At 44.9% G+C, this 24,936-nt stretch overlaps 1 protein-coding gene across 1 annotated transcript in view; it reads left to right on the top strand.

The window, feature by feature from the left end:
- Positions 1-353: 353 nt before the first annotated feature.
- Positions 354-24,936, top strand: part of ARHGEF17 (Rho guanine nucleotide exchange factor 17) — a 97,343-nt gene continuing 72,760 nt past the window's right edge. The window contains exon 1 of the mRNA XM_033145967.1: positions 354-582. Coding sequence (XP_033001858.1) covers positions 406-582 — 177 coding nt within the window. The 5' untranslated portion in view covers positions 354-405. The remainder of the gene's footprint in view (positions 583-24,936) is intronic.

Raw genomic sequence — 24,936 nt, 5'->3', positions numbered from 1 at the left:
TCTCTCTCTTGGCCAATCCTTTTCTCTCCCACTCCGACGGCGATTGCTTCTGCCTGCTGGATGCTTCATCATAATAACAGCAGCAGCAGCAGCGTTGCAAAGAGGCAGTTGCACCTGCTAGAGAATAAGAGATCGCGGTTCTATATGTAGAAAGGGGAGCAGAGAGGACCGTACAGAGGAGGAGGAGGAGGTGGAGGAGAAGCAGCATCAAAGGCAGCGGCGCAGAAGGAGAGAGCGGGCGGGTGATCTATTCACACCCCTTTTGCAAAGCCATTCCCCCCTTCTTCCTTTCCCCCCCTTCTTTTTCTGTGGGTGGCACCTGATTTTATTTCATTCCCCCCACCCCCCACCCCGTTAAGAGGATTGTGCCGTTGCCGGACGGACAAACCCACCCCCGGGAACCGCATGCTGCAGATGGTCAGGACCCTCGCCCAGTTCACAATCGCATTGGAAGACATGCGAGAACTCGGGGACCCTGCGGCTGGAGATGCGACGTTGAGCGCCCCTTCCTCCGCCGGGGGGGCCGCCGAGGAGGGGCAGGAGAAGGCCAGGTGCAGCCCCACCAGGAATGGCACCGCCGAGGTGATGTGTGTGTGTGTGTGTGTATGTGTGGAGGGGGGGCAGGGAGAAGGAAGACATGGAAGGGAAGATGGCATGACACCCACACCCCAGAGCCCTTTTTTGGGGGGGGTGGCAAATTGCGTTGCCGGCAAAGCAGCGTTTCGGCATGGGGCACCGCCAGGAGAATCGCCAGCCCAGGGTGGCGGTTGCATGTGTTGCGTTGGGTTGGATGCAGTGAGCGAGAGAACTGGAGGAAGTTCCCCGGGTGGGTTTGCCGAAATGCCCCAGAGATGGCTGGTGCCGTTGTTGTCGTGCCACGGAAGCGGGGTTGTCTCATCACACACACACACACACACACACACACAGCAATAACAGCAGAGGCACGATCAGGGACAGGTGGGTTTTGAGGGTACGGCAAGGGGAGATGGCCGGGGGGGCAGGCGATGATGGCAGGAGCCTCCTTGCTGGGAGAGGGCTTTTGGTGACGCAGTGCCATTTCTTTCGGGTTTTAGTGTGCAGGGAAGTACCTGGTGCCGCCTCCGACAGCTGCCCACCTGTTGGGCTCTCCCCAGGTTCAGTGGGCGATTCTCCGGTACACAGAAGCGTCTTCCTTCGAGATAGGGAGATCCACGTGGCGAGTTTGTGCGCTGGTGGGAATGGTGTCCCCACTCCTGCTTGGTTTGCCCCAGAGATGAGGCTGCCCTGGGAGGCAAACATGAAATCTGTTGTTGTTGTTGTTGTTGTTGTTGTTGTTTTTTAATTCCAGGCAAGCTAACCCACCCTTAACTGGTATGGGCCTTGCTTCCTTTGCAACGCAGGTTAGGGTGACCTGTAGACTTGCAGTGAGGTGGGGGGCGGCCAAAGAGGTGGGGAGCTTTTATTTTTCCATGCTGTCTTGACGAAAAGCACACCCGGTTAGGCTCTTCGTCTTGTTTCAGAGCTGCTTTGCTCAAGAAAGCAGCCTTCAGTCGAAGCATCTGCAATATTTCCATTGGGTTTGATGCTGAAATGTGGGGCAGGGTTGGAATAAGCAATGGGGGCTGAAATAGGGGGCTGGTTGGAACGAGAAATCCAGCGCACAAGATTTACGAAACTTTCAAACGTTCTGGAATTTTTCATTATAGCTTCCAGGCGAAAACGTCGCTCTTCAACCAGGCCTTAGCATTTTGTGTTGTGGGGAGCTGGGTTAGAGGGTTGTTTTGTTCTTGTTCCTGTTATGTATCTCGGGTTTTCGTTTGGTACTTTTGTGCTGTGAACTGCCTTGAAATCTTCAGGCAAAGGATGGTAAACAAGATTCAATAAATCCCGCCTAAGGTGACCACGCCAGCCTTCACCAAACTTGGTGCCCTTTGGACTACAACACCCATCAGCGTCGGTGAAGGCTGGCTTGCCCCAAAGAGCAAACTGAAGGATAAACAAGGCTGTGGGGTTCTCGTTTCCAGGCTCTTGAACTTGTTATTCTGGCACTTAAGAGTTTGAACTGAATGATGCTCCGAGGGGCATTTCCCATCTGCCCGGGCGCCGTCTCCCCAGGCTGACTCAGCGCCTGGTGTTTTTTTTTTGCCAGGGATCCCAGAAAGGGCAGGCATGGAATTGGATTGATTTCAACTTGTTCATAGAAGGCTTCTCCTTGACGACACACACAAGGCGCTTGGAGTAGCCTCACCGGGGACGGTGGAGTTGAGTCCGAAAGAGACGCCCACAGCTCAGACCCCAGGGCAGTCTTTTGGCACGAAGAAGTGGTTCGGTTCCTTAGGCCCAGGGCTTCGATTGCTGACGGACGAACTGGTTTCTGCACAATACCAACCTGTGGTTTGTTCAGAACGTTATGGAATCACAGAATTGTAGAGTAGGAAGGTACCCCCGAGGGTCATCTAGCCCAACCCCGTGCAGTGCAGGAATCTCAATGAAACCACCCGTGACAGACGGCCACCCAACTTCTGCTTTAAAGCCTCCAAGGAAGAGAAGTGAATAGTGGTACCAGCTCAGGATTGTTGATGGTGGCTTGCGGTATCTTTCTGGGGTTTTAGACAGGGGGCATTCCTGGCCCTACCTAGTGATTCCGGAGATTGAATGTGGAAGTTTCTGCACGCGTGGTCCTTCTTTTGAAACACCAGGGAATTAATGCGGAGACCGTGGTTAGAACGTTGTATGGAACCATGGTTTTTGAAACTACAAACCATGGTTATATGTGACCCCTGTCCAGCAGCTGAACTGTGCTTTGTTTCCTGCCAGCAAATCACAGTCTGTTGGCTTATGAGCCTGGGCTTCTTCCCGGTGTTTCGGGGTTCACTTAGCTTTGTCCCATCCCCCCCATTAGGGTCTCCGCTGCCGAACACGTTGGGAGAGCGAGAAACACGCATCCGTTTGCTTGTAGCGACAAAACAGGAAGTCCACAAACTTTGGAGATTAAGTGCCTCACGCTCTACTGACTGAGCTATCCAGGAGTTGCATTTCTGGATAAAGAAACACACACCCCCGGGGTATTTGTTCCGCATGCGAGGACCCTCCTCCATTGGCTTGATAGTGTACCTCGGGTCATGCATAATGGGATGGATCACACTTCAAAATGACCTTAACAGATTAGAGAACTGGGCCAGAGCAAACAAGATGAATTTTAACAAGGAGAAATGCAAAGTACTACACTTGGGCAAAAAAAATGAAAGGCACAAATACAGGATGGGTGACACCTGGCTTGAGAGCAGTACATGTGAAAAGGATCTAGGAGTCTTGGTAGACCATAAACTTGACATGAGTCAACAGTGTGATGCAGCAGCTAAAAAGGCCAATGCAATTCTGGGCTGCATCAATAGGAGTATAGCATCTAGATCAAGGGAAGTAATAGTACCACTGTATTCCGCTCTGGTCAGACCTCACCTGGAATACTGTGTCCAGTTCTGGGCACCACAGTTCAAGAAGGATACTGACAAGCTGGAACGTGTCCAGAGGAGGGCAACCAAAATGCTCAAAGGCCTGGAAACGATGCCTTATGAGGAACGGCTTAGGGAGCTGGGTATGTTTAGCCTGGAGAAGAGAAGGTTAAGGGGTGATATGATAGCCATGTTCAAATATATCAAAGGATGTCATATAGAGGAGGGAGAAAGGTTGTTTTCTGCTGCTCCAGAGTAGCGGACACGGAGCAATGGATTCAAGCTACAAGAAAGAAGATTCCACCTAAACATTAGGAAGAACTTCCTGACAGTAAGAGCTGTTTGACAGTGGAATTTGCTGCCAAGGAGTGTGGTGGAGTCTCCTTCTTTGGAGGTCTTGAAGCGGAGGCTTGACAGCCATCTGTCAGGAATGCTTTGATGGTGTTTCCTGCTTGGCAGGGGGTTGGACTGGATGGCCCTTGTGGTCTCTTCCAACTCTATGATTCTATGATTCTATGATTCTATGGATGTTGCTTAGGGCAACTGCTTCTTCAGAGATGCTCTTCCTCCAGAGCTGGAAGCAGCGGTGCTTCTGAGTACCAGTTCCTGGAAACCTCAGGAAGGGGAGAGAGTCACTCTTTTGTTCGAATCCTGCTTGCCAGTTTCCCAAAAGAGGCATCTGGCGGGCCACGGTGAGAACAGGATGCTGGACTAGATGGGCTGTTGGCCTCATCCAGCAGGCTCATCCTGTGCTCTCATAAATGTTGCCTTTCTTGCGGATGATGTGCTTTTTGGTGGCCACAGCGTGAGATCCTTCCCGCCTCCCTCACTCCCTCAGCTCACGATTAGATCTTGTTGTTCTTCCTATCCACCCAAGCTAAAAAAAAGCTGCTGTTTTACTATGGATTCCTGGTACAGATAAAGGGTTGTGTGAAATCAGATTCCTGGTCTGTGTGTTTGAGAGAGAGAGAGACAGAGAGACAGAGAGAAATCAAACAGTGTAGCTCCATAGTCTTCTGTTTTGATGGTGGTTTTATTCCAGATTAAGAATTCAATCCTAAACATTCATATGACCTTGGAAGCAAAGCCCTATTAAAATAATTGAAATTATGCCGGGCTCTGTGGTTTCGCCGTCCGCCGATTTTGCGATTCCTCCCCCCCGCTTCCCGGCTTTGTTTCCCTTCTGGTGGAGAGTTTGTTATGTGGTCTCGGCGGCCGCTCCCAGTCACCAGTCTAGCTGCCGCATTCTGGATTAGTTGTAGTTTGTGGGTCACCTTCAAAGGCAGCTCCACATAGAGTGCGTTGCAGTAGTCCAAGAGGGAGATAACCAGAGCATGCACCACTCTGGCGAGACAGTCTGTGGGCAGGGAGGGTCTCAGGAGGGCAGGTGCCACCACACTATCGACCTGAATCCTGCATCATACAAAGAGGACCTCCTAATGAGATGGTCTCTGCACGAGATGCTCACCTGCAGTGCTGCCCAGTGATTGGTTGGGTGGTAATAATGATAATCAGGGCGGTGTACAACATTTGAGAAATATTTTACGGAGTATAATAATAAAAACTGTACACACCATAACAACACATAACAACAACAACAACAACAACAACAACAACAACAACAACAACAACAACAACAACAACAACCATGTCCTGCACCACCATTATAAGGGATGCAGGTGGCGCTGTGGTCTAAACCACAGAACCTAGGGCTTGCTGATCAGAAGGTCGGCGGTTCGAATCCCCACGACGGGGTGAGCTCCCGTTGTTCAGTCCCAGCTCAAAAGTGCAAGTAGATAAATAGGTACCACTCCAGCGGGAAGGTAAATGGTGTTTGCGTGCACTGTTCTGGTTCACCAGAAGCGGCTCTGACATGCTGGCCACATGACCCGGAAGCTGTACGCCGGCTCCCTCGGCCTATAGAGCGAGATGGTCAGGTGTCCCTTTACCTTTACTTTTTACACCACCATATATGATTTAAAGGCCTGCGCAAAGAGGAACGTTTTTGCATTCTGGCGAAAGGCATGTAATGATGGTGCCAGGCGAGCCTCTCTGGGGAGAGCATTCCACAATCGGGGAGCCACCCTCCGAATCTCTCAAGGGGAGAGGGACACACAGAGAAAGGCCTCAGATGACAGGCACAGGGACCGGGCCTGTCCGTATAGGGAGAGGTGGTAAAGGCACTGAGGTCCTGAGCTGTTTATTGGTCAGCTCCAGCACTTTGAGTTGGGCCCAGAAACCAATAATTGGCAGTCGAAACAGGATCCATGTAATAGACTCAAACTGTCTGGTTCTTTGCACCGGCTGAAGTTTCTGAACCATCTTCAGGGGCAGCCCCATGTCTTAACACCTTGCAGTCATCCAGGGAAGGAAGGGGTGAGGCAATTTTGAAATTACTAGCTGCCTTGCCCTAATATGGATTTGGATACCTTGTGAGCAAATACAGTCAGGAATTAAGCTGGAAGATGTTTCGGGAGTCCGCCGTCTTGGCAAGTTCCTGCTTGTAATGACCCTGCCTGGGACTTAACCGTCTACTGATTTCACGCTTATCCGAACGTTGCAACGCAGAATGTCGCTTGGCAGTTCGATGAAGTATTTAAAGATTTGGCTTTCGATGGATTAAAAAAACAAAAACAAGTTTGCAGATTAAGGCAGAAACCAAGCAGAGCATGTATGCTCATGCCTAGCATTTGGGATCACTAAGGAGGGGTGCATTAGTTTCCAAGAAGCCCTAAAGCAGAAATGGGGGGCTCTCCAAATGTTTTTTGACTCCTTGGCCATTGGCAAGCCAATGTGGTGTAGTGGTTAAGAGCGGTAGACTCGTAATCTGGTGAACCGGGTTCGCGTCTCCGCTCCTCCACATGCAGCTGCTGGGTGACCTTGGGCTAGTCACACTTCTCCGAAGTCTCTCAGCCCCACTCACCTCACAGAGTGTTTGTTGTGGGGGGAGGAAGGGGAAGGAGAGGAGAATGTTAGCTGCTTTGAGACTCCTTCGGGTAGTGATAAAGCGGGATATCAAATCCAAACTCTTCTTCTTCTTCAATGCTAGGTAAAGGGACCCCTGACCATTAGGGCCAGGATGACTCTGGGGTTGCGGACATGACTGGACCTAATGGTCAGGGGTCCCTTTAGATGATGAAAAACACCCCCTAAAACAGCAATTTAACAAGCCTAATGAGACCAAAGATCCATAAAATGAAGGCAATAATCAATGTACCGTACTACAAAATAAATAAGACAGTATTGTAAATTTTTTTAAAAATTAACATTTATTTCTTTTCTTACATGCACTGAGGGTGGGGGGGGGGCTTACCTGGCTACAAGCTGGGGGTGTGGCAAGGGTCAGTAAAGAGCTGATTCACTTCGGCCAGGGTCACTTTTTTTTTTCTTGCCAGGCCAGGTTTTTCTCTGGACTTCCTCGGGTTAGTTCCTCGGCGGGGTTTGGGGCACTTGTTTCCACATTTGTTAACTGATGTGGTTAAGCGATTTAAAAAAACCCAACTTAAACTGAGTTTTAGCACACATGAAAAACTTAAAGCAAATCCTTACTTCCTGATCAATAGCCGTTGGACTATAAGGTAAAAGTAAAGGTAAAGGGATCCCTGACCATTAGGTCCAGTCGCAGACGACTCTGAGGTTGCAGCGCTCATCTTGCTTTACTGGCTGAGGGAGCCGGTGTACAGCTTCCGGGTCATGTGGTCAGCATGACTAAGCCGCTTCTGGCGAACCAGAGCAGTGCACGGAAACGCCGTTTACTTTCCCGCCGGAGTGGTACCTATTTATCTACTTGCACTTTGACGTGCTTTCGAACTGCTAGGTGGGCAGGAGCTGGGACCGAACAATGGGAGCTCACCCCGTCGCGGGGATTCGAACCGCCAACCTTCTGATCGGCAAGCCCTAGGCTCTGTGGTTTAACCCACAGTGCCACCCGCGTCCCTATTGGCAATGCTAGATGACGCCAATGATAGCTGGAGTCTATCTCTACAGCGTTTGTGGAGCCAGAGTTTCCTCTACACTAAAAAAAATACAGTTTGGAAACGGCTGCTGTAAAGCGTAGCTGGGGTTATGACTCTGCAAGTATTTTTTCTGAGCATGCTCCCTGCCCACTCCCTACTCCCTCTTGCACGCTGGGGGGGAAAAAATCCACATTGCTCTCTTTGCACCAAGCAGGCTGGGAAAAGGACCCACCCTCTGCAAAAACACCCTGCATCGTTCAAGAGGACGAGGAGCACCAAAATAGCCTCCTTGCCCAAGTCTGAGCTTTCCAGGCACATTCCGAGAGCCATTTTGCAGCCTTGGACTGCCTGCTTTTGCAAGTCGCCAGATAACGGGAACGAACTGCCTGGAAATGAGTTGCCTGACAAGAACCATAGAAACGCAAGGCGAGTCCAGCTGGGTTGTCGCCAGGGAGGAGAGAACCTGTTTCTTTCAGTTTCTCATTTTCCCAGGCTTCAGTGTAGTTCCCCTTGTCGGTTTTTTGTGGGGGTTGTTTTATATATATATATATATATATATATATATATATATATATATATATATATAAATCACTGTGAAAATTCGTTGTGCAATTTTCTCATTACGCATCCATGCTTCTGTGCAATTCCCCCCAATTCACACATTTTTGCAATGCAAATGCTCCTTAATGCGATGCCTTGCTGTATGTTATCTTCACTGATACATGTGTTTTTATGCATTTATGCATATTTTTAAAATTACATTTAACTTGGCTGGAGGTCCGCATTGCAAAATTCGGAGACGTGCGAATTCCAAAGGATGGTTTGCGCATTGATTCGGAAAGTGAAAACTGGCTCAAATTCCTTTCTCATCCCTAGCTGTACCACGCACTCCAGCATCCTTGCCCCCCACATAGGGGCCAGGTTTGGGCACCCAGAAGGTCGGCGGTTTGAATCCCCGTGACGGGGTGAGCTCCCGTTGCTCGTTCCCTGCTCCTGCCAACCTAGCAGTTCAAAAAGACGTCCAAGTGCAAGTAGATAAATACAGGTGAAACTCGAAAAATTACAATATTGTGGAGAGGTTCATTTCTTTCAGGAATTCAACTTAAAAGTTGAAACTAATATATGAGATAGACTCATGACATGCAAAGTGAGATATGTCAAGCCCTTATTTGTTATAATTGTGATGATTATGGTGTACAGCTGATGAGAACCCCAAATTCACAATTTCAACTTTGGGGTTTTCATCAGCTGTACGCAGGGTGGATTTGATTTAAATCAAACTGATTAAAATTTTTAAAAATCTGATTTAAATTTTAAAAAATCCGATTTTTTAAAATTTAAATCAGCCCTGAGCCTTACTGACTAGTGATTTAAATCGTGATTTAAATCAGTTTGATTTAAATCAAATCCACCCTGGGCCTGTACGCCATAATCATCACAATTATAACAAACAAAGGCTGGACATATCTCGCTTTGCATGTCATGAGTCTATCTCATATATTAAACACCAGTAGCTAATGAAAACAATTGCTTACATAATGGACTTTTCCACGATATTCTAATTTTTCGAGTTTCATTGTATTTGTGTGTGTGTGTGTGTGTGTGTGTGTGTATAGTATAGTATTATATTGTATTGTATTTAAGTTTTACATAAATTTTCCAAACATCATTTAACATTCCTTCATATCTTACACAATATTTTTGGGACTTCCATCAACCACGTCTAAAGATTTCCAATCTTCATAACTTAATCTTGTATTTTCGTATTTTCACTATTACTTTTAATAATCTATAATCAGTTATCATTTTTTCTGAATTTTCTCTGTAATATTTCATATAGTCCTCCTTACAAAACTTCTTGCAAACCTACTACCCTAAAATTTGTTGTTTGCAATTGTTTTTCAAATAATTCTCAAATGTCTTCCAATCTTCCAAGAATCTCTGGTCCCGTCGGTTTCAAATTCTCCCCCCCCCCCCATATTTCAGTTACTATATATTAAGGTCCTTTATTGCTGCATCACACCTTTGACCCATGTAGGCTTGTCATCCACTAAGACCCCAGCTGGTTTTTCCTGCCTAAGTATAGAAACTTAACATTTGTCCCCATTGAAATTCATTCTTGTATGTATATAACTCTGCACGTACCGGTATGTAGCTCTACTCACTCCTAGTCTATAATTCAGTGTAGATATATTTCTTAATATATTTTGTGCTTTTAAAAACACACACACACACATTTAAAAATATGTGTTCTTCATATTGAGCCACACCAATAAAAAAGAGATGTCAAATTGTTGTTGTTGTTGTTCAGTTGTTCAGTCGTGTCCAACTCTTCGTGACCCCATGGACCAGAGCACGCCAGGCACTCCTGTCTTCCACTGCCTCCCACAGTTTGGCCAGACTCATGTTAGTAGCTTCGAGAACACTGTCCAACCATCTCATCCTCTGTCGTCCCCTTCTCCTTGTGCCCTCCATCTTTCCCAACATCAGGGTCTTTTCAAGGGAGTCTTCTCTTCTCATGAGGTGGCCAAAGTACCGGTACTGGAGCCTCAACTTCAGGATCTGTCCTTCTAGTGAGCACTCAGGGCTGATTTCTTTAAGAATGGATAAGTTTGATCTTCTTGCACTCCATGGGACTCTCAAGAGTCTCCTCAAGCACCATAATTCAAAAGCATCAATTCTTCGGCGATCAGCCTTCTTTATGGTCCAGCTCTCACTTCCGTACATTACTACTGGGAAAACCATAGCTTCAACTATACGGACCTTTGTCGGCAGGATGTCAAATTATGTGCTCCTAAATCTGCATAGTGTTTACCGTCCAAGAAACTCAAAATAATGTCCATAGATTCCACCCCACTGCCTCTTCATATTATTTTATTTATTTATTATCCAGTATATTTATATCCTGCCAAGTTGGAACTCAAGGTGGCTTACAACGTTTTAAAAAACAACAACATCGGTCATAGAATAAAGTCTACGTAATAAAAAATAAATGGGTTCAAAACAATACTTAAAATACATCACAATAGATCTGAAAACAGCAATTAAAATTTGAACCGGCAGCAGCCCTGTCATCAGCACCGTAAATGCATGAACCCTTTTACTGCAAAAGTTAATTGTTGCTTCCTTGTCTGAACAGGAAGCAGGTAAACAAAGCAAGCAAACAGGATTGGAATCTCCGTCCCACAGCAAACCAAGTTTCTTTTTCTCCCTATAAGATCCATGGGGCTTTAAGGCACACACCTGTTCTCTTGCTAGGCAGAGTAGAGACCCTGATATCAAGACCCTGATAGCGTGCTGGGTCTCTACTCTGCCTAGCAAGAGAACAGGTGTTTGCTTTAAATCTGCATAGCGGGGCAACTGTGCCCCTGTTATAAGAATATTAAGCTCTTTTATTTATATATAAAATAATGTTATTAATGTACCAATTCTTATAACACCCCGAAGGACCAGGTGTGCAGCCTGGAGGTCATTTTGGACTCACAGCTGTCCATGGAGGTGCAGGTCAATTCTCTTTTTTTTCCCACTTTTATTAAGTTTATTTTCAACACATAAACGTACACTCGTCAAACTCAACATAGAAATAATAATACAAAATCAGAAGATAAACAAACAACAATATAAACCTTAATTATTTACATAGAACTACGCATAACCCAAGTCCAAATTAATACTTACATCACTAACAAATTCAAGTACATAAATACATAAATAAATACATAAATAGACTTCCTGTCTTTCCTGTTGTGTACTCCTTTTCTGCTTGTGAAGATACTTAACATTTTTTTTTTCTTTATTTATATCCAAAACCTTCTACATTACCGAATACAGCTTCTTTTTCTCAAACTCATTTTCATTTTCATTTTTTTTTCCTCCAGGGTTATTCAAAGGCCGCCACAGACTTTATACCATTTTCAATTCCTTGCAGGTATTTTTTATATCTCTCCCATTTTTTAACAAACTCCTGTCTATTATTTCCTCTCAGGCTGCTGGTTAACTGAGCCATCTCTACATATTCTTGAAATTTATTTTGCCAATCCTTAATTTTTGGGGCGTTTTCCCCTTTCCAATTTGCTGCGATCAGCATCCGTGCAGCCGCTGTTCCATATAAAAAGATATCTTTTAATCTCTCTGGTATGTCATTCCCAATAATACTTAGGAGAAATGCCTCTGGTTTTTTAGAAAAAGATATTCCTAATAGTTTCTTAAGTTCTTCATATATTGTGTTCCAAAATTCTTTAATCTTTTTACAAGTCCACCACATGTGGTACATGTTACCATTAGCCTCCCCACATCGCCAGCAAATATTTGCGAGATTTTTGTACATCTTTGAGAGCCGTGAGGGAGTCAGGTACCATCTGTATTGCATTTTAAGAATATTTTCTTTAATGCTATAACATGCCGTGAACTTCATTGTTGTTTTCCAGAGTTTTTCCCATTGTTCTAACATTATGGGGTGGCCAATGTCTTGGGCCCATCTCACCATAACCTCTTTGACTTCCTCCTCTTTTACCTTCCATTCCAGGAGAATTTGATATATTTTTGATAATGTTTTGGAATTATTATTTATTATTTCTGTCTCAAATTTAGATGGCTTTTCGGCAAAGCCGACTTTTCTATCTTCTCTGAATGTTCCATATATTTGATGATAGTCAAGCCAACTTGTCAGATGTTCTTTTACCTCCTCATATTCTCTTAATTTTATTTGGCCATTTTCTTCCTTTAATAAATCGTTATACTTTAACCAGTTCCCCTTCATATTTTTCTTCTTTAAGGCTTTAGCCTCTTCTGGAGAGATCCATTTGGGCGTTTTAACTTCCAAAAAGCCTTTATATCTTTCCCAAACTTTAAACAACGCGCCTCTTATAATATGTCCTGTAAAGCCTTTATGAATTCTTGCTTTATCATAATGAAGGTACGCGTGCCAACCAAAACGGTTATCGTAGCCTTCCAGATCTAAAAGTTCAGTATTTTTAAGTTGGCACCATTCTTTAATCCAAACGAGGCATGCTGCCTCGTAATATAATTTGAAGTCGGGAAGCCCAAACCCCCCTCTGTTTTTATGGTCTATTAACAGAGTGTGTTTAATCCTTGGTCTATTTCCTGACCATATGAATTTAGATACCTCTTTCTGCCAGGCCTCAATGTAACTCATTTTCCCTATGATAGGGATAGATTGGAATAGGAACAATAGCTTAGGTAAGATGCTCATCTTTACCACGGAGATACGTCCCCAGAATGATAATTTCAATTTACTCCACCTCTCCAAGTCCTTTTTAATATCTGTCCAGGTTTTTACATAATTATCCTCATATAGATTTATGTTTTTGGTAGATATCCAGATTCCCAAATATTTTATCTTTGGACATACCTTGAGTTTTGTCAGTTTTTCTAATTCTTCTTTTTCTACTAATGGCAGATTTTTTGCCATCAGCTTGGTCTTGCTAATATTTAATTTAAATCCCGCAACCTTTCCAAATGCTGTTATTAATTCCAATATTTTTATTAAACTTTCTCTGGGATTTTCAGACATTATAATCAAATCATCAGCAAATGCTCTTAATTTGTAGGTATTTTTCCCTAATGTTATTCCCTTGATGGTCTTTTCTTCTCTTATCTTCCTGTTTAATATTTCCAGGACTAGAATAAAGATAAGCGGCGACAGAGGGCAGCCCTGCCTGGTTCCTTTACCAATTTCGCATTCTTCCGAAATATTTCCGTTGACTATGATTTTTGCCATCTGTTTGGTATAGATAGCTTTAATTCCATTGCTAATTACTTCCCCAAACTTCATTCTTCTTAGTAAGGCTGTCATAAATTTCCATGAAACATTATCAAACGCTTTCTCCGCATCGACCGCCATTAATACTGATGGTTTATCAATTTGTAAATCCAGATATTCCAATATATTAATTATACTCCTAATGTTGTTTTGCATAAGGCGGCCGGGGAGAAAGCCTGTCTGGTCTTTATGTATTATTATTTGAAGTATTTTTTCCATTCTTTTAGCCAAGATATAAGCGTAAAGCTTATAATCATTATTAAGCAACGAGATGGGTCTGTAATTAGCAATTGCCAACTGATCCGTTCCTTGCTTTGGAATCAAAGTTATAAAACTTTCTTTCCACGATTCTGGCAGAATGCCTGTCTCCAAAATATTATTCATTACTTTTTTCAAAGGGTCCGACAGTATGTCCTCCATTTTTTTATAATAAATTGCCGGAAGACCATCAGGTCCCGGCGATTTTCCTACCTTGGCGTTCTTAATAGCCTGTTGTATCTCAAATGCTGTGATTGGCTCATTTAGCATTTTGTTTTGTTCTGCCGTGATTTCTGGGAGGTTGCCTTGTTCCAGATATTCCTGTACTTCATTTAGTGTTTCATCTCCCTCTCTATAAAGATTTCTATAAAAATTGACAAAATTCTTCCCAATTTCTTTCGGATCAGTTATTATCTTATCCTCTATTTTAATTCTATTAATTACTCTGTCGCTTTGTTGTTTTTTTAATTTCCATGCCAATAGTCTTCCCGGTTTATTTGCAAATTCGAAATTCTTCTGTTTTGCCAGTTTTATTTTCCACTCAATTTCTTCATTTATGATCATAGCAAACTGGGATTGCAGCAGTTTTATGTTTCTCTTAATATCCCCGCTTTCTGGTTTTTTATAAAGTTCCTTTTCGTTTTTAAGAATCTCATTCAAGATTTCTTGTTTTCTTTTTTCCTTTTGTTTCTTTCGTATTGCATTCTCCTTTATAAAAAAACCTCTAAGGACCGCCTTACCTGCATCCCACACCACTTTTATGTCTGTTCCTTTGTCTAAATTAAATTTCCAGAATTCCTCCAGTGCTTTTTTAGCTTTGGTTAATATATTTTCGTCATTCAACAGAGTCTCGTTTAGTTTCCACCTCCTCGGTCCATTTTCCTTTCCTTGTAACCATAGGTAAACTGGATTATGATCCGATATTGTTTTTGCCTGTATTTCAACCTTATTTATTTTTAGTGTAAGATCTTTGGGTATCCAGATCGCATCTATCCTTCCTGCAGAATTATTAGGATCGGAGAAGTGAGTGTACTCTCTTTCCAGAGGATGGCGTGCTCTCCAAGCGTCGTTTAAACTGAGAATATCAACCATTCTAAAGAAGGGGGATGGTAACTTAGGTTGTTTGTTTCCAATATTCTTCCTTGTTCTATCTAGCTCCGGAGTGGTCACCCCATTAAAGTCTCCCAGAAGAATAATCTTTTCTCCTACATAATCAATTAGTTTTTTTTCTAAGGATTCGTAAAATTTCTTCCTATTTGCATTTGGTGCATAGATTCCCACCACCTTCAGTTTTTCCCCCTTCACATTTATCTCTATTATCACTACTCTTCCTTCAGAGTCTTTATCTATCAATTTTGGCTCCAAGTACGGTTTGGCATATATTACGACACCTCTTTTTTTAACTTTATCTGAAGAGACGAATTCTTCCCCCAGTTTTCTATTTATCAGGATCCTTATATGATTTTGCGTGACGTGCGTTTCCTGCAAGCATATTAGATCTAATTTTTGTTTTATTAGTATATGTTCTACTCTATTTCTTTTGCCTTTGTCGTTTAGCCCGTTCACATTCCATGTTAAGATCTTTAGATTCATCACAATTTTTATTAATTATTCACTCACTGTATTTGTTTGGGTAAATTCAGAGAAGATTAATTCAATGATGACTTAAGTACACAATTAAAAATAACACCTTATTACAGACATTTATTTCACAAAAAAAAAAATTATTTACTTAAGATATCTCAGCTTGACTGTTGCTCCTCTTCAGTTTCCTTTGACATTTCCGTCTCCTCCACTCCTCCACCCGTATATTTTGAGCCTCCTAGTTCTTTTCTATAAGTTCTCCAGAACCTATCCGCATCTGGCCACGTTGTAAATCTCCTTCTCTTTCCTTTGAAAAAGAATGAGATGCCTTCTGGGAATTCCCAGCGGTGTGAAATTGATTTTTCCTGTAGAACCTCCACTAATGGTTTGTAACTGTCCCTTTTTCTGAGCAGTCTAGTCGGGATTATTTTATGTATGATGATTTCACTATCATCTATCTTGAGCTTATTTTTACTACTAGTCTGCAATATTCTGTCTCTCATGTCCATTGTTGCAAAGGTTACCAAGCAATCCCCCGGCCACTTGTTTTGTCTAGCGACTCTTGATCTTACTCTGAATATTCCCTCTATACTTTGTACCATTTCTTTTTTTTCAATTTGCAGCCAGTTTGCCAAAGCCGAGTTTACTTTCTCCTCCAATTTTTCCCCTGGCTCTTCAGGGATAGCTCTGAACCTCAAAGTTTTTTCTCTTCTATGCATTTCTATCATGGCTACCGCATCGAGCACCGCCTCGTGCGTAGCCTTCATGTCCATAAGCTCTTTTTTTGTCTTTTCTATTTCTCTTTTTTGTTCTTTATTATCTATTTGAGATTTCCTCAATGCTTCCTCTAAGTTTATCGATTTACCCTTTAACTCTTGCACAGTCTTTGTCAGATCCATATTTTTAACCATTAGTTCATTCATCTTTCCTGTCAGTTCCATCACACTCTTTACATTGTCGTCTAGTTTGGTTCCCATCTTATCCAGCTTTTGATCATTAGCTTTCGCAATATCATTCATTTCTTTTTTCATTTCTGATATATCCTTTTTTAGACCCAAGAGTAGCTCCTTCATTTCCATATTTACTTCACTCTCCAATACTGAGTTTCTTCTATTTTGGGTTGGATTAGCCGATCCAACTGTATTAGCAGATTTTTTGTTTACATTTGACATTCTATTACCCCCCTTAAATCCGCTCTTGTCACTTATTTTCGTATTAGCCCAGCTCAGGTCAGTTTAATACCTTAAGAAAAAAGAAAAAAAAGGAAAAGGAAAATAAAGAAAAAGAGAGGAGAAGAGAGAGAAAAAAAAAAGCGCTAGAAGAAGAAGAAGAAGAAAAAGAAGAAGAGGAAAAGAGAAGATAGGGAAAAGAAAAAAAAAGGGAAAAAAGAGGGGGAGAAATGGGGAGGTAGGAGCGCTAAGAAAAAAAAGGGGGAGAGATGAGTAGAGCTACAGAAAAGGAAAAAATAGAAAATAGAAAGAGAATAACTAAATAAGAAAGGATTAAAATAGCATAGAATAAGAATAAAAAAACAATATATATATAAAAAAAGAAAGGGCAAGGAGAAGAGGAAAAAGAAAAAAAAAGAAAGAAAGAAGAAAGGGGAAAAAAGAAGGGGGGAAGGAAAAGGGTAAAGAAAAAAGAAAAAAGAGAGAGAGAGAGGGATAGAGAGAGCGGAAAAGAAGAAAAAAGAATAAAAAGAAAAAATAGAGGAGAAGGGGATAACAGTATTATATATTATTATTCACTACAGCATAACCAGGTTTTATAACATCGAATCAGCTTCTCACTAATTTCAACACTGTTCCTGAAGGAGATACTCCAAAGTCAAATTCTCTATCAAGAGTCTGAGGTCACGTTATCTACAACCTATCTACAACTTATAAATTTTTCATAAACCTTGAGTAGCTTGAGATGATAGGTAAATGAATATACACACACATAAAATAAAGTAGATTTCCAATTAGTTACAGTTACAGTTCCAGGGAAGTCCACTAGATAACCCCTATCGCATTGCTATATTCTTTCCACCTCTTCTTAATAGCAGTGTAGCATCCCAATTGGTTACAGTTCCAAGGAGGTCCACTAGGTGTCTCTACAGCGTTTCTATGATCTTCCCATCTCTTCTTTGCAAAATACTTCACTTCCTTTACCCCCTACGCTTAAATTGGATGATTCAGCAGCTTTTCTTAAAGTGTTCGCAGGTTGGATAATCTGCTGTCTTTGATGTCCTTTACTGTTTTTTAATCAGCTTGCCATGAATGGTGTAAATATTGATGACCCAATGTGTCTTCCCTTCGGTTCCAGACGTTTCTCGTAACATAAGGGGGCTCAAGGTCCGTATCTAAATCAAACTATTTTCATGGCTTGGGAGTGGCAGGGCGGAGTATTGCTCTTACCCTCTTACCATCACTCCTCCAGCTCTTTTTCCTTTTTAAAGTACCGTCAATAAAAATTCACCACACTTTAGAGTTTAGCAAGCAAGCTCTTCTCTCACGGGATACTAAGAGCTGGATAATAGGTCCACGGAAATAACCAAGCAATAACGAAAGCTGTCCTTTTCGATTTAAATCCTCCCTTCTCTGCAGGCGCGAGAGGCAATGGGAGCTTGATAGATAGTATCTCAGCTTCCTCCTTGCAAGGCAGTAAAAGTTACAGTCTTTTTCGATACTTTGTATGTGCTCAGCCAGATCCAGAGATTGTTTATGCCTTCTTCCAAACCCCGTTTCTACCAGGCTGTTAAGTTCTAAACACAACAGGGAAGACCCCCTCTCTGGCTTGTCTTCACACCGGACTGTGAGCAAGACCTTGGTACACTTAATTTCAAAGTTATTATTATTAGCCTTCCAGATTCTTTCGTTTTTTCGTTCTGGGCTTTAATCTAGGCTAATGGTCTTGCCACGTCCCATCCAAACAGTGGAAATTCAGCCGCTTAGGTGCCTCAGATTCGGGCTTTCTCACCTGGGGGTGGGATCGCCGTTTAATGGCGCCCAGGAGCTCCTCTTTCCCAGTCCTCGACTCGGCTTCAGATGCTCCTTTCTCGCGCCGCGGCAACTCCTTGCAGGTCCAGGACACCCTCCTGTGCCTTCTTGGGGGCCGTGAAGCCCTACAGCCCCCGTTTCACCCCGTTGGTGAGTGCGCGTTTGCGGAGCGGGCAAGACGCGCGTCTGAGAGCAGCCTCGCGGTAAACCGGAAGTCTCAAAACAGCCGGTGCAGGTCAATTCTCTGTCCTGGGCAGCTGTCTACCAGCTCAATCTGGTACGCAGGATGAGACCCTCCCTGCCCGCAGACTGTCTTGCCAGAGTGGTGCATGCTCTGGTTATCTTCCGCTTGGACTACTGCAATGTGCTCTCCGTGGGGCTACCTTTGAAGGTGACCCAGAAGAAGAAGAAGAAGAGTTTGGATTTGATATCCCGCTTTTCACTACCCAAAGGAGTCTCAAAGCGGCTAACATTCTCCTTTCCCTTCCTCCCCAACAACAAACACTCTGTGAGGTGAGTGGGGCTGAGAGACTTCAAAGAAGTGTGACTAGCCCAAGGTCACCCAGCAGCCGCATGTGGAGGAGCGGAGACGCGAACCCGGTTCACCAGATTACGAGTCTACCGCTCTTAACCACTACACCACACTGGCTCTCAACTAATCCAGATGCTATTCTCCGTGGGGCTACCTTTGAAGGTGACCCAGAAACTACAACTAATCCAGAATGCGGCAGCTAGACTGGTGACTGGGAGTGGCCGCCAAGACCATATAACACCGATCCTGAAAGACCTACATTGGCTCCCAGGACGTTTCCAAGCATAATTCAAAGTGTTGGTGCTGACCTTGAAAGCCCTAAACGGCCTCATTCCAGTAGACCTGAAGGAGCATCTCCACCCCCATCGTTCAGCCTGGACATGAAGGTCCAGCTCCGAGGGCCTTCTGGCGATTCCCTCATGGCGAAAAGTGAAGCTACAGGGAACCAGGCAGAGGGCCTTCTCGGTGGTGGCGCCCTCCCTGTGGAACACCCTCCCATCAGATGTCAAGGAAATAAACAACTATCTGACTTTTAGAAGACATCTGAAGGCAGACTTGTTTAGGGAAGTTTTTAATGTTTGATGATTTAGCGCAGACTTCCCCAGACTAAGGTCCGCGGGCCGGATGCGGCCCGAGGGGCTCAGTTTTCCGGCCCGCGGTGACCCCCACTGCCGCAGCTGCCCACTTTCGGGTCGGCGGAGCGCCAGAAATAGCCTGTGCGCAAGCGTCATTTTCGGTGCACTTCCGGGTCTGCAAGGCCAGTTGGGCAGTACATTCTCGATAAATTACAGGGTGGAAAAAATATGAAACCTTTTTCGCGGTCTGGAGTTCACACCGATAGCAGGCAAAGCATGGATATATCGCCCACGCCTACTCTTGACACCTTACTGGTTTCCCGACTCCGGTGACTCAAAACCAGCCGCAGCACTGCTGCAGACAAGATTTCTGCTTCGGAAAGTGCTTAATCCAGTAATTATGTCCAATTAGCACCATGGTAAACATGCCATGGAAGCCTTCTAGCAAGCACCAGGCAGGAGCTAAATTTTTCCATTCCCAGCATCTCCCATAAGGGCTGGGAAAGGCTCCCTTCTTTGAACCCAGGGAGCTGCTGCCAGCCTGTGTAGACAGCACTTCGCCCAACCTGATGCCCTCCAGATAGTTTGGCCCCCTGCCGGCCAGGGGATTGATGGGAGTTCGTCTAAAACACCTGGAGGTCTCCAGGTTGGGGGGAACTGGTGTTGGCAATGCCGGTCTGCCCTCTCTTCCTCTACTTTTTTTTAAAAAAAATAAACTCTAAAGGGAGTTGTGTCATGGGATATTTCTGGTTTTCGACTAGTGTTTACTTCCTTTGCCTTCAATTATTTCCCGCTCCGGGAACAGGTAGCAACGCGTTTTTGCAGAGTGTAATTGAGGGGAAGGAAAGAGCTGTGGTAGGGGAGGAAGAAAGAAGCAAAGGCCAAACCTTTTGAACCGAGAGAGGGATAAATGGCAGGGCCCCCCCCATGTCTCATTCCGAACATTTCCAACTCCGCTGCTCCTTATGACAAACGGATACCCAGCCCCCCCCCCCACCTAAAGTCTGTTTCAACAACATGTCCAGTGCTACTCAGGAGGGTCTTGTGAGGGCCCTGATCCAGATTTAATAGCTGCTGGTGAAAGTTTACAGCTCTGTTGTAGGCATCTTGTCTTGAGAGACAATGGAGTGCGCCTTTGGGGGTGAAGTCAAAGTGCTGCTGCGTCTAACGTATGAACTCTTTCAGTATAACCAACTGGTCTTCATCCTATCCTAGCCTAACCCCCACTATCCTGGCCCCACACCCCTCTTCTTCCCTGTCTCCACACACACCCTCCCTCTTCTCAACTGCCAAAACGGCCCGGCCGTTCCCTCCTTTTAAACCCTTGGACCGCCCCGCCCCCCAAAGGATGAACTGTCCGTCAAGATGAAGGTGGATTAACTCCTCCTGCGCTGGGATGTAATACCTCCTCCACCCTAGGGCCAATCCGTCGCACAAGGGCCCCGATCCAGATTTAATAGCTGCCGGTGAAAGTTTACAGCTGTGTTGCAGGCACCTGTCTCGAGAGACAATGGAGTGCGCCTCTGGGGGGGTGAAGTCAAACTGCTGCTGCAGCACCGAAGGGACCTGGAGTGTGTCTGGGGGTCCTGGGCTGCCTAGATGACAAGACCCCCCCCCCCACTCCTCTCAGTCTCGCTGATGGTGGCCCAAAGGAAAGGCGAGTAGTTTGTTAGCCACCAGCTTGGTTACCGGAAGAAGAAGAAGAAGAGTTTGGATTTGATATCCCGCTTTTCACTACCCGAAGGACTCTCAAAGCGGCTAATATTCTCCTTTCCCTTCCTCCCCGACAATAAACACTCTGTGAGGTGAGTGGGGCTGAGAGACTTCAGAGAAGTGTGACTAGCCCAAGGTCACCCAGCAGCTGCATGTGGAGGAGCGGAGACGCGAACCCGGTTCACCAGATTATGAGTCTACCACTCTTAACCACTACACCACACTGGCTCTCACTGGCGTATAAGGCCCCATCCAACTGTCTTAGGGACTCCGCTCTGGATTTGTGTAGGGTTTACTCCCGAGCCTTTTCTCCTCCCGAAGATAACAGGCAAGGCAGCGGAGGTTTAGGATCAGAGTTTTCCCTCTACGGTGGTACCTCTGGTTGCAAACACGATCCGTTCCGGGCTGCCGTTCGCACCCCGAAAAGTCCGCAACCAGAGCGGCGCTTTTGTGCATGCCTGAGGCGCGATGGAGCGCTTCTGCGCATACGCAAAGCGCGAGGGCCGCTTCTGCGCACGCGAGCGTGGCAAAACCCGGAAGTAAACACTTCCGGGTTCGCCGGGTTCTTAACCCAAAAAAATGCAACCTGAAGCGGCCGTAACCCAAGGTATGACTAGAGCATGTGCAGAAGCCTCCGTCTTGACCCTAGATTCAGGTAGGTAACCGTGTTGGTCTGATGCAGTTGAAATAAAAAATAAAATAAAATAAAATAATTGTCCAGTAGCACCTTGTGTATCTGAAGAAGTGTGCATGCACCTGAAAGCTCATATCCAGAACAAACTTAGTTGGTCTCTAAGGTGCTACTGGATAAGTTTTTTTAAAAAAATTATTTATTTCCCCTTCTTGACCATTGGACCCACTCTTGGTCTCATCCACTCCATCTGCCAGAACCTGTCTTCACATGCAGGGAAGTCTATATAGCTCTGCCCTTGATGAAGATCCATGAAAGTTTTTATAAAATGGTTTTTATAAAATAGTTCTGAGGCGATTTGGGATGGCCCATTTCTGTTTCTCTCAGTTTCTCATTTTTCAAATCCTTCTGTGCTTTGCCCACAAGTCTGCAATTCTCTTTGTTTGTTTAAGTTCTTGTGAAAATTAGCCAGCATTCAGTGCACATTTTCCCTTATGTGCACATTTTGCTATGTAATTTTGCCTAATGTGCATTTTTATTTTTTATTTTTTTGCAATCAGCTCCCCCTGATGTATTGCATTTCTGCATAGCCTTTTCACTAATACATGCTATTTTTGTTGTTGTTGTTGTTGTTGTTCAGTCGTTCAGTCGTGTCCGACTCTTCGTGACCCCATGGACCAGAGCACGCCAGGCACGCCTATCCTTCACTGCCTCCCGCAGTTTGGCCAAACTCATGTTAGTAGCTTCGAGAACACTGTCCAACCATCTCTGTGTTTTTGGGCATGTTATCTGACTGGAAAGATGCACCGCCCAATTCAGAGAACTGAAAATGGACGGCTGTGTTCCGGTTTGTGTACCCTTTCAGAAACAGGTAGATTTGCCTTCAAATGTGAATTTAGTTGAATTTGAAGTTATGAAAGGAGAAGTTGAGTCAACTAGCCGTGATTCCTCCATTGCAGGAGGTTGGGCTAGATGACTCTTGGGGTCCCTTCCAACTCTACGATTCTAGGATGTAGCAGCTAGACTGGTAACTGGGAGCGGCCGCCAAGACCACATTACACCGGTCCTGAAAGACCTACATTGGCTCCCGGTACGTTTCCGAGCACAATTCAAAGTGTTGGTGCTGACCTTGAAAGTCCTAAATGGCCTCAGCCCAGTATACCTGAAGGAGCGTCTCCACCCCCATAGTTCATCCCGGACACTGAGGTCCAGCTCCGAGGGCCTTCTCGGTGGTGGCGCCCTCCCTGTGGAACGCCCTCCCATCAGATGTCAAAGAAATAAACTTTTAGGTAAAGATAAAGGGACCCCTGACCATTAGGTCAAGTCGTGTCCAACTCTGGAGTTGCGGCGCTCATCTCGCGTTACTGGCCGAGGGAGCTGGCGTACAGCTTCCGGGTCATGTGGCCATTTACCTTCCCCCCGGAGCGGTACCTATTTATCTACTTGCACTTTGACGTGCTTTCGAACTGCTAGGTGGGCAGGAGCAGGGACCGAGCAACGGGAGCTCACCCCGTGGTGGGGATTCGAACCGCCGACCTTCTGATCAGCAAGCCCTAGGCTCTGTGATTTAACCCACAGCGCCACCCGCGTCCCCTGACTTTTAGAAGACATCTAAAGGCAGCTCTGTTTAGGGAAGTTTTTTTAATGACTGTTTTAATGTATTTTTAATCTTTGGTTGGAAGCCGCCCAGAGTGGCTGGGGAAACCCAGCCAGATGTGCGGGATAGAAATAATATTTTTTTTCTCCGTATTATAATTAGGAGTGGCCCTGCCAAACCAAAAAGGCCTCCTTCTCACCTGAAGTACCTGACTTGTGATCTTAAAGCCAGGCTTTCTTTCCGCCGTAACCCTCAGTCTGCAAAGCCGACGATGCTAAAATCTGGAACCTGAAAGTGGCTGGTGTCTCCCTCCCTATCCCTTTCACAAAGCCTGTTTTGCTCTGCTAGCGCAACCCACCTAAAACCTGCGTTTGGCGGAAGGAGAAGGCGTTTGCCTTGTGTTCTCACACCCCCTGCGTGCTTCTGTGGCCTTCTGCAGGGGATTTGAGCTTCTGCTAATAATAAAACACCATGTTCTCTACCCTGAGCCAACATTGTGATTGCAGCTGATATCCCAATGCCTGAGTGACTGGGGTAGTCACAGCTGCTGGTGTGAATCGCTATCCGTGCCACAGAAGGCAGGGGGCGTGGAGATGGAATAGCTTTGGGGGCTTGTCGGAAGAAAGACGGGTTCTCAACTCTTGCAGCTCGGAGGTTGAAATCTTTGGGTATCCTAGCTTTCAGGCATTTTGACGGAAGAGGTTCGTAGCCGTCGCGGAGGTGGAGCCTGATTACGCAGCGACAGAAATTTGCAGTGTGGTCCTCGTTGGTGCTAGGCAGGGGTGCCCCCTTTTCAGATATGGTCGCCCTCAGCCAAAGAATCCTGGGCTGGTTACCATATTGCCCATGACGTGAAGCGAGGCAGTAGAGATGGTGGAGGCGCACACACAAAGATTGCCTTGCAAAAAGCTGTAACCGGTTTGTTTAAATGCAGCCGTACCTCGGAAGTCGAACGGAATCCGTTCCGGAAGTCCGTTCGACTTCTGAAATGTTCGGAAACCAAAGCACGGCTTCCTGCATCCAATCGGAAGCGTCGTCAGACGTTCGGCTTACATAAGAACGTTCGAAAACCGGAACACTCACTTCCAGTTTTTGATCGGGAACCGGACCATTCGACTCCCAAGGCGTTTGGGAGCCGGGGTGTGACTGTACCGCGTTTGCTACCGATAACCTCTGTGCTCAGAGTGGTTTACAAAATAAAGTAAAATTTGAAAAGTAGCAAATGTAATAATGCAATAACAGTTCTCCCCACTTTTCTGGGCACATTTGAAATGTAATGGGCACCATACTAGCACTACAGCTGCACATATATATAGATGCATACTTGTGCGTTCCTTTTCCTTTCCACCCACCAGAATTCAGGCTAGAAAATTATGTTTTTTTCCTGTTTCCCTTTCCTTTTTTTCTTTTTTCAAGCCTAGTTGGGTAGAGGGTGTGATATTCTTGGAGAGCAATAGCCGTCGCTGCTGTTGCTATAAAATAATAATCGTCATAGATTCACGCACAGCTTAATGCCAACGAAGACTGCTGTTTCTAAGACCGGTGCCGTAAGCGTTAAAATAAACATTCATAATTAAAACGCCCCTTCGAAACATAGAAGCATCCATCATTAATTAAATAAAGCAATTTCCTTGAAGCAGCAGGTGTGGGTCCAGAAAAATATGCCTTATGAGGAACGGCTTAGGGAGCTGGGTATGTTTAGCCTGGAGAAGAGAAGGTGAAGGGGTGATACGATAGCCATGTTCAAATATATAAAAGGATGTCATATGGAGGAGGGAGAAAGGTTGTTTTCTGCTGCTCCAGAGAAGCGGACACGGAGCAATGGATTCAAACTACAAGAAAGAAGATTCCACCTAAACATTAGGAAGAACTTCCTGACAGTGAGAGCTGTTCGGC

The sequence above is a fragment of the Lacerta agilis genome, chromosome 4 (genome assembly GCF_009819535.1).
Source record: "Lacerta agilis isolate rLacAgi1 chromosome 4, rLacAgi1.pri, whole genome shotgun sequence".
In the NCBI taxonomy this organism is placed as follows: Eukaryota; Metazoa; Chordata; class Lepidosauria; order Squamata; family Lacertidae; genus Lacerta; species Lacerta agilis.
This window is presented reverse-complemented; position numbering and strand designations above follow the sequence as displayed.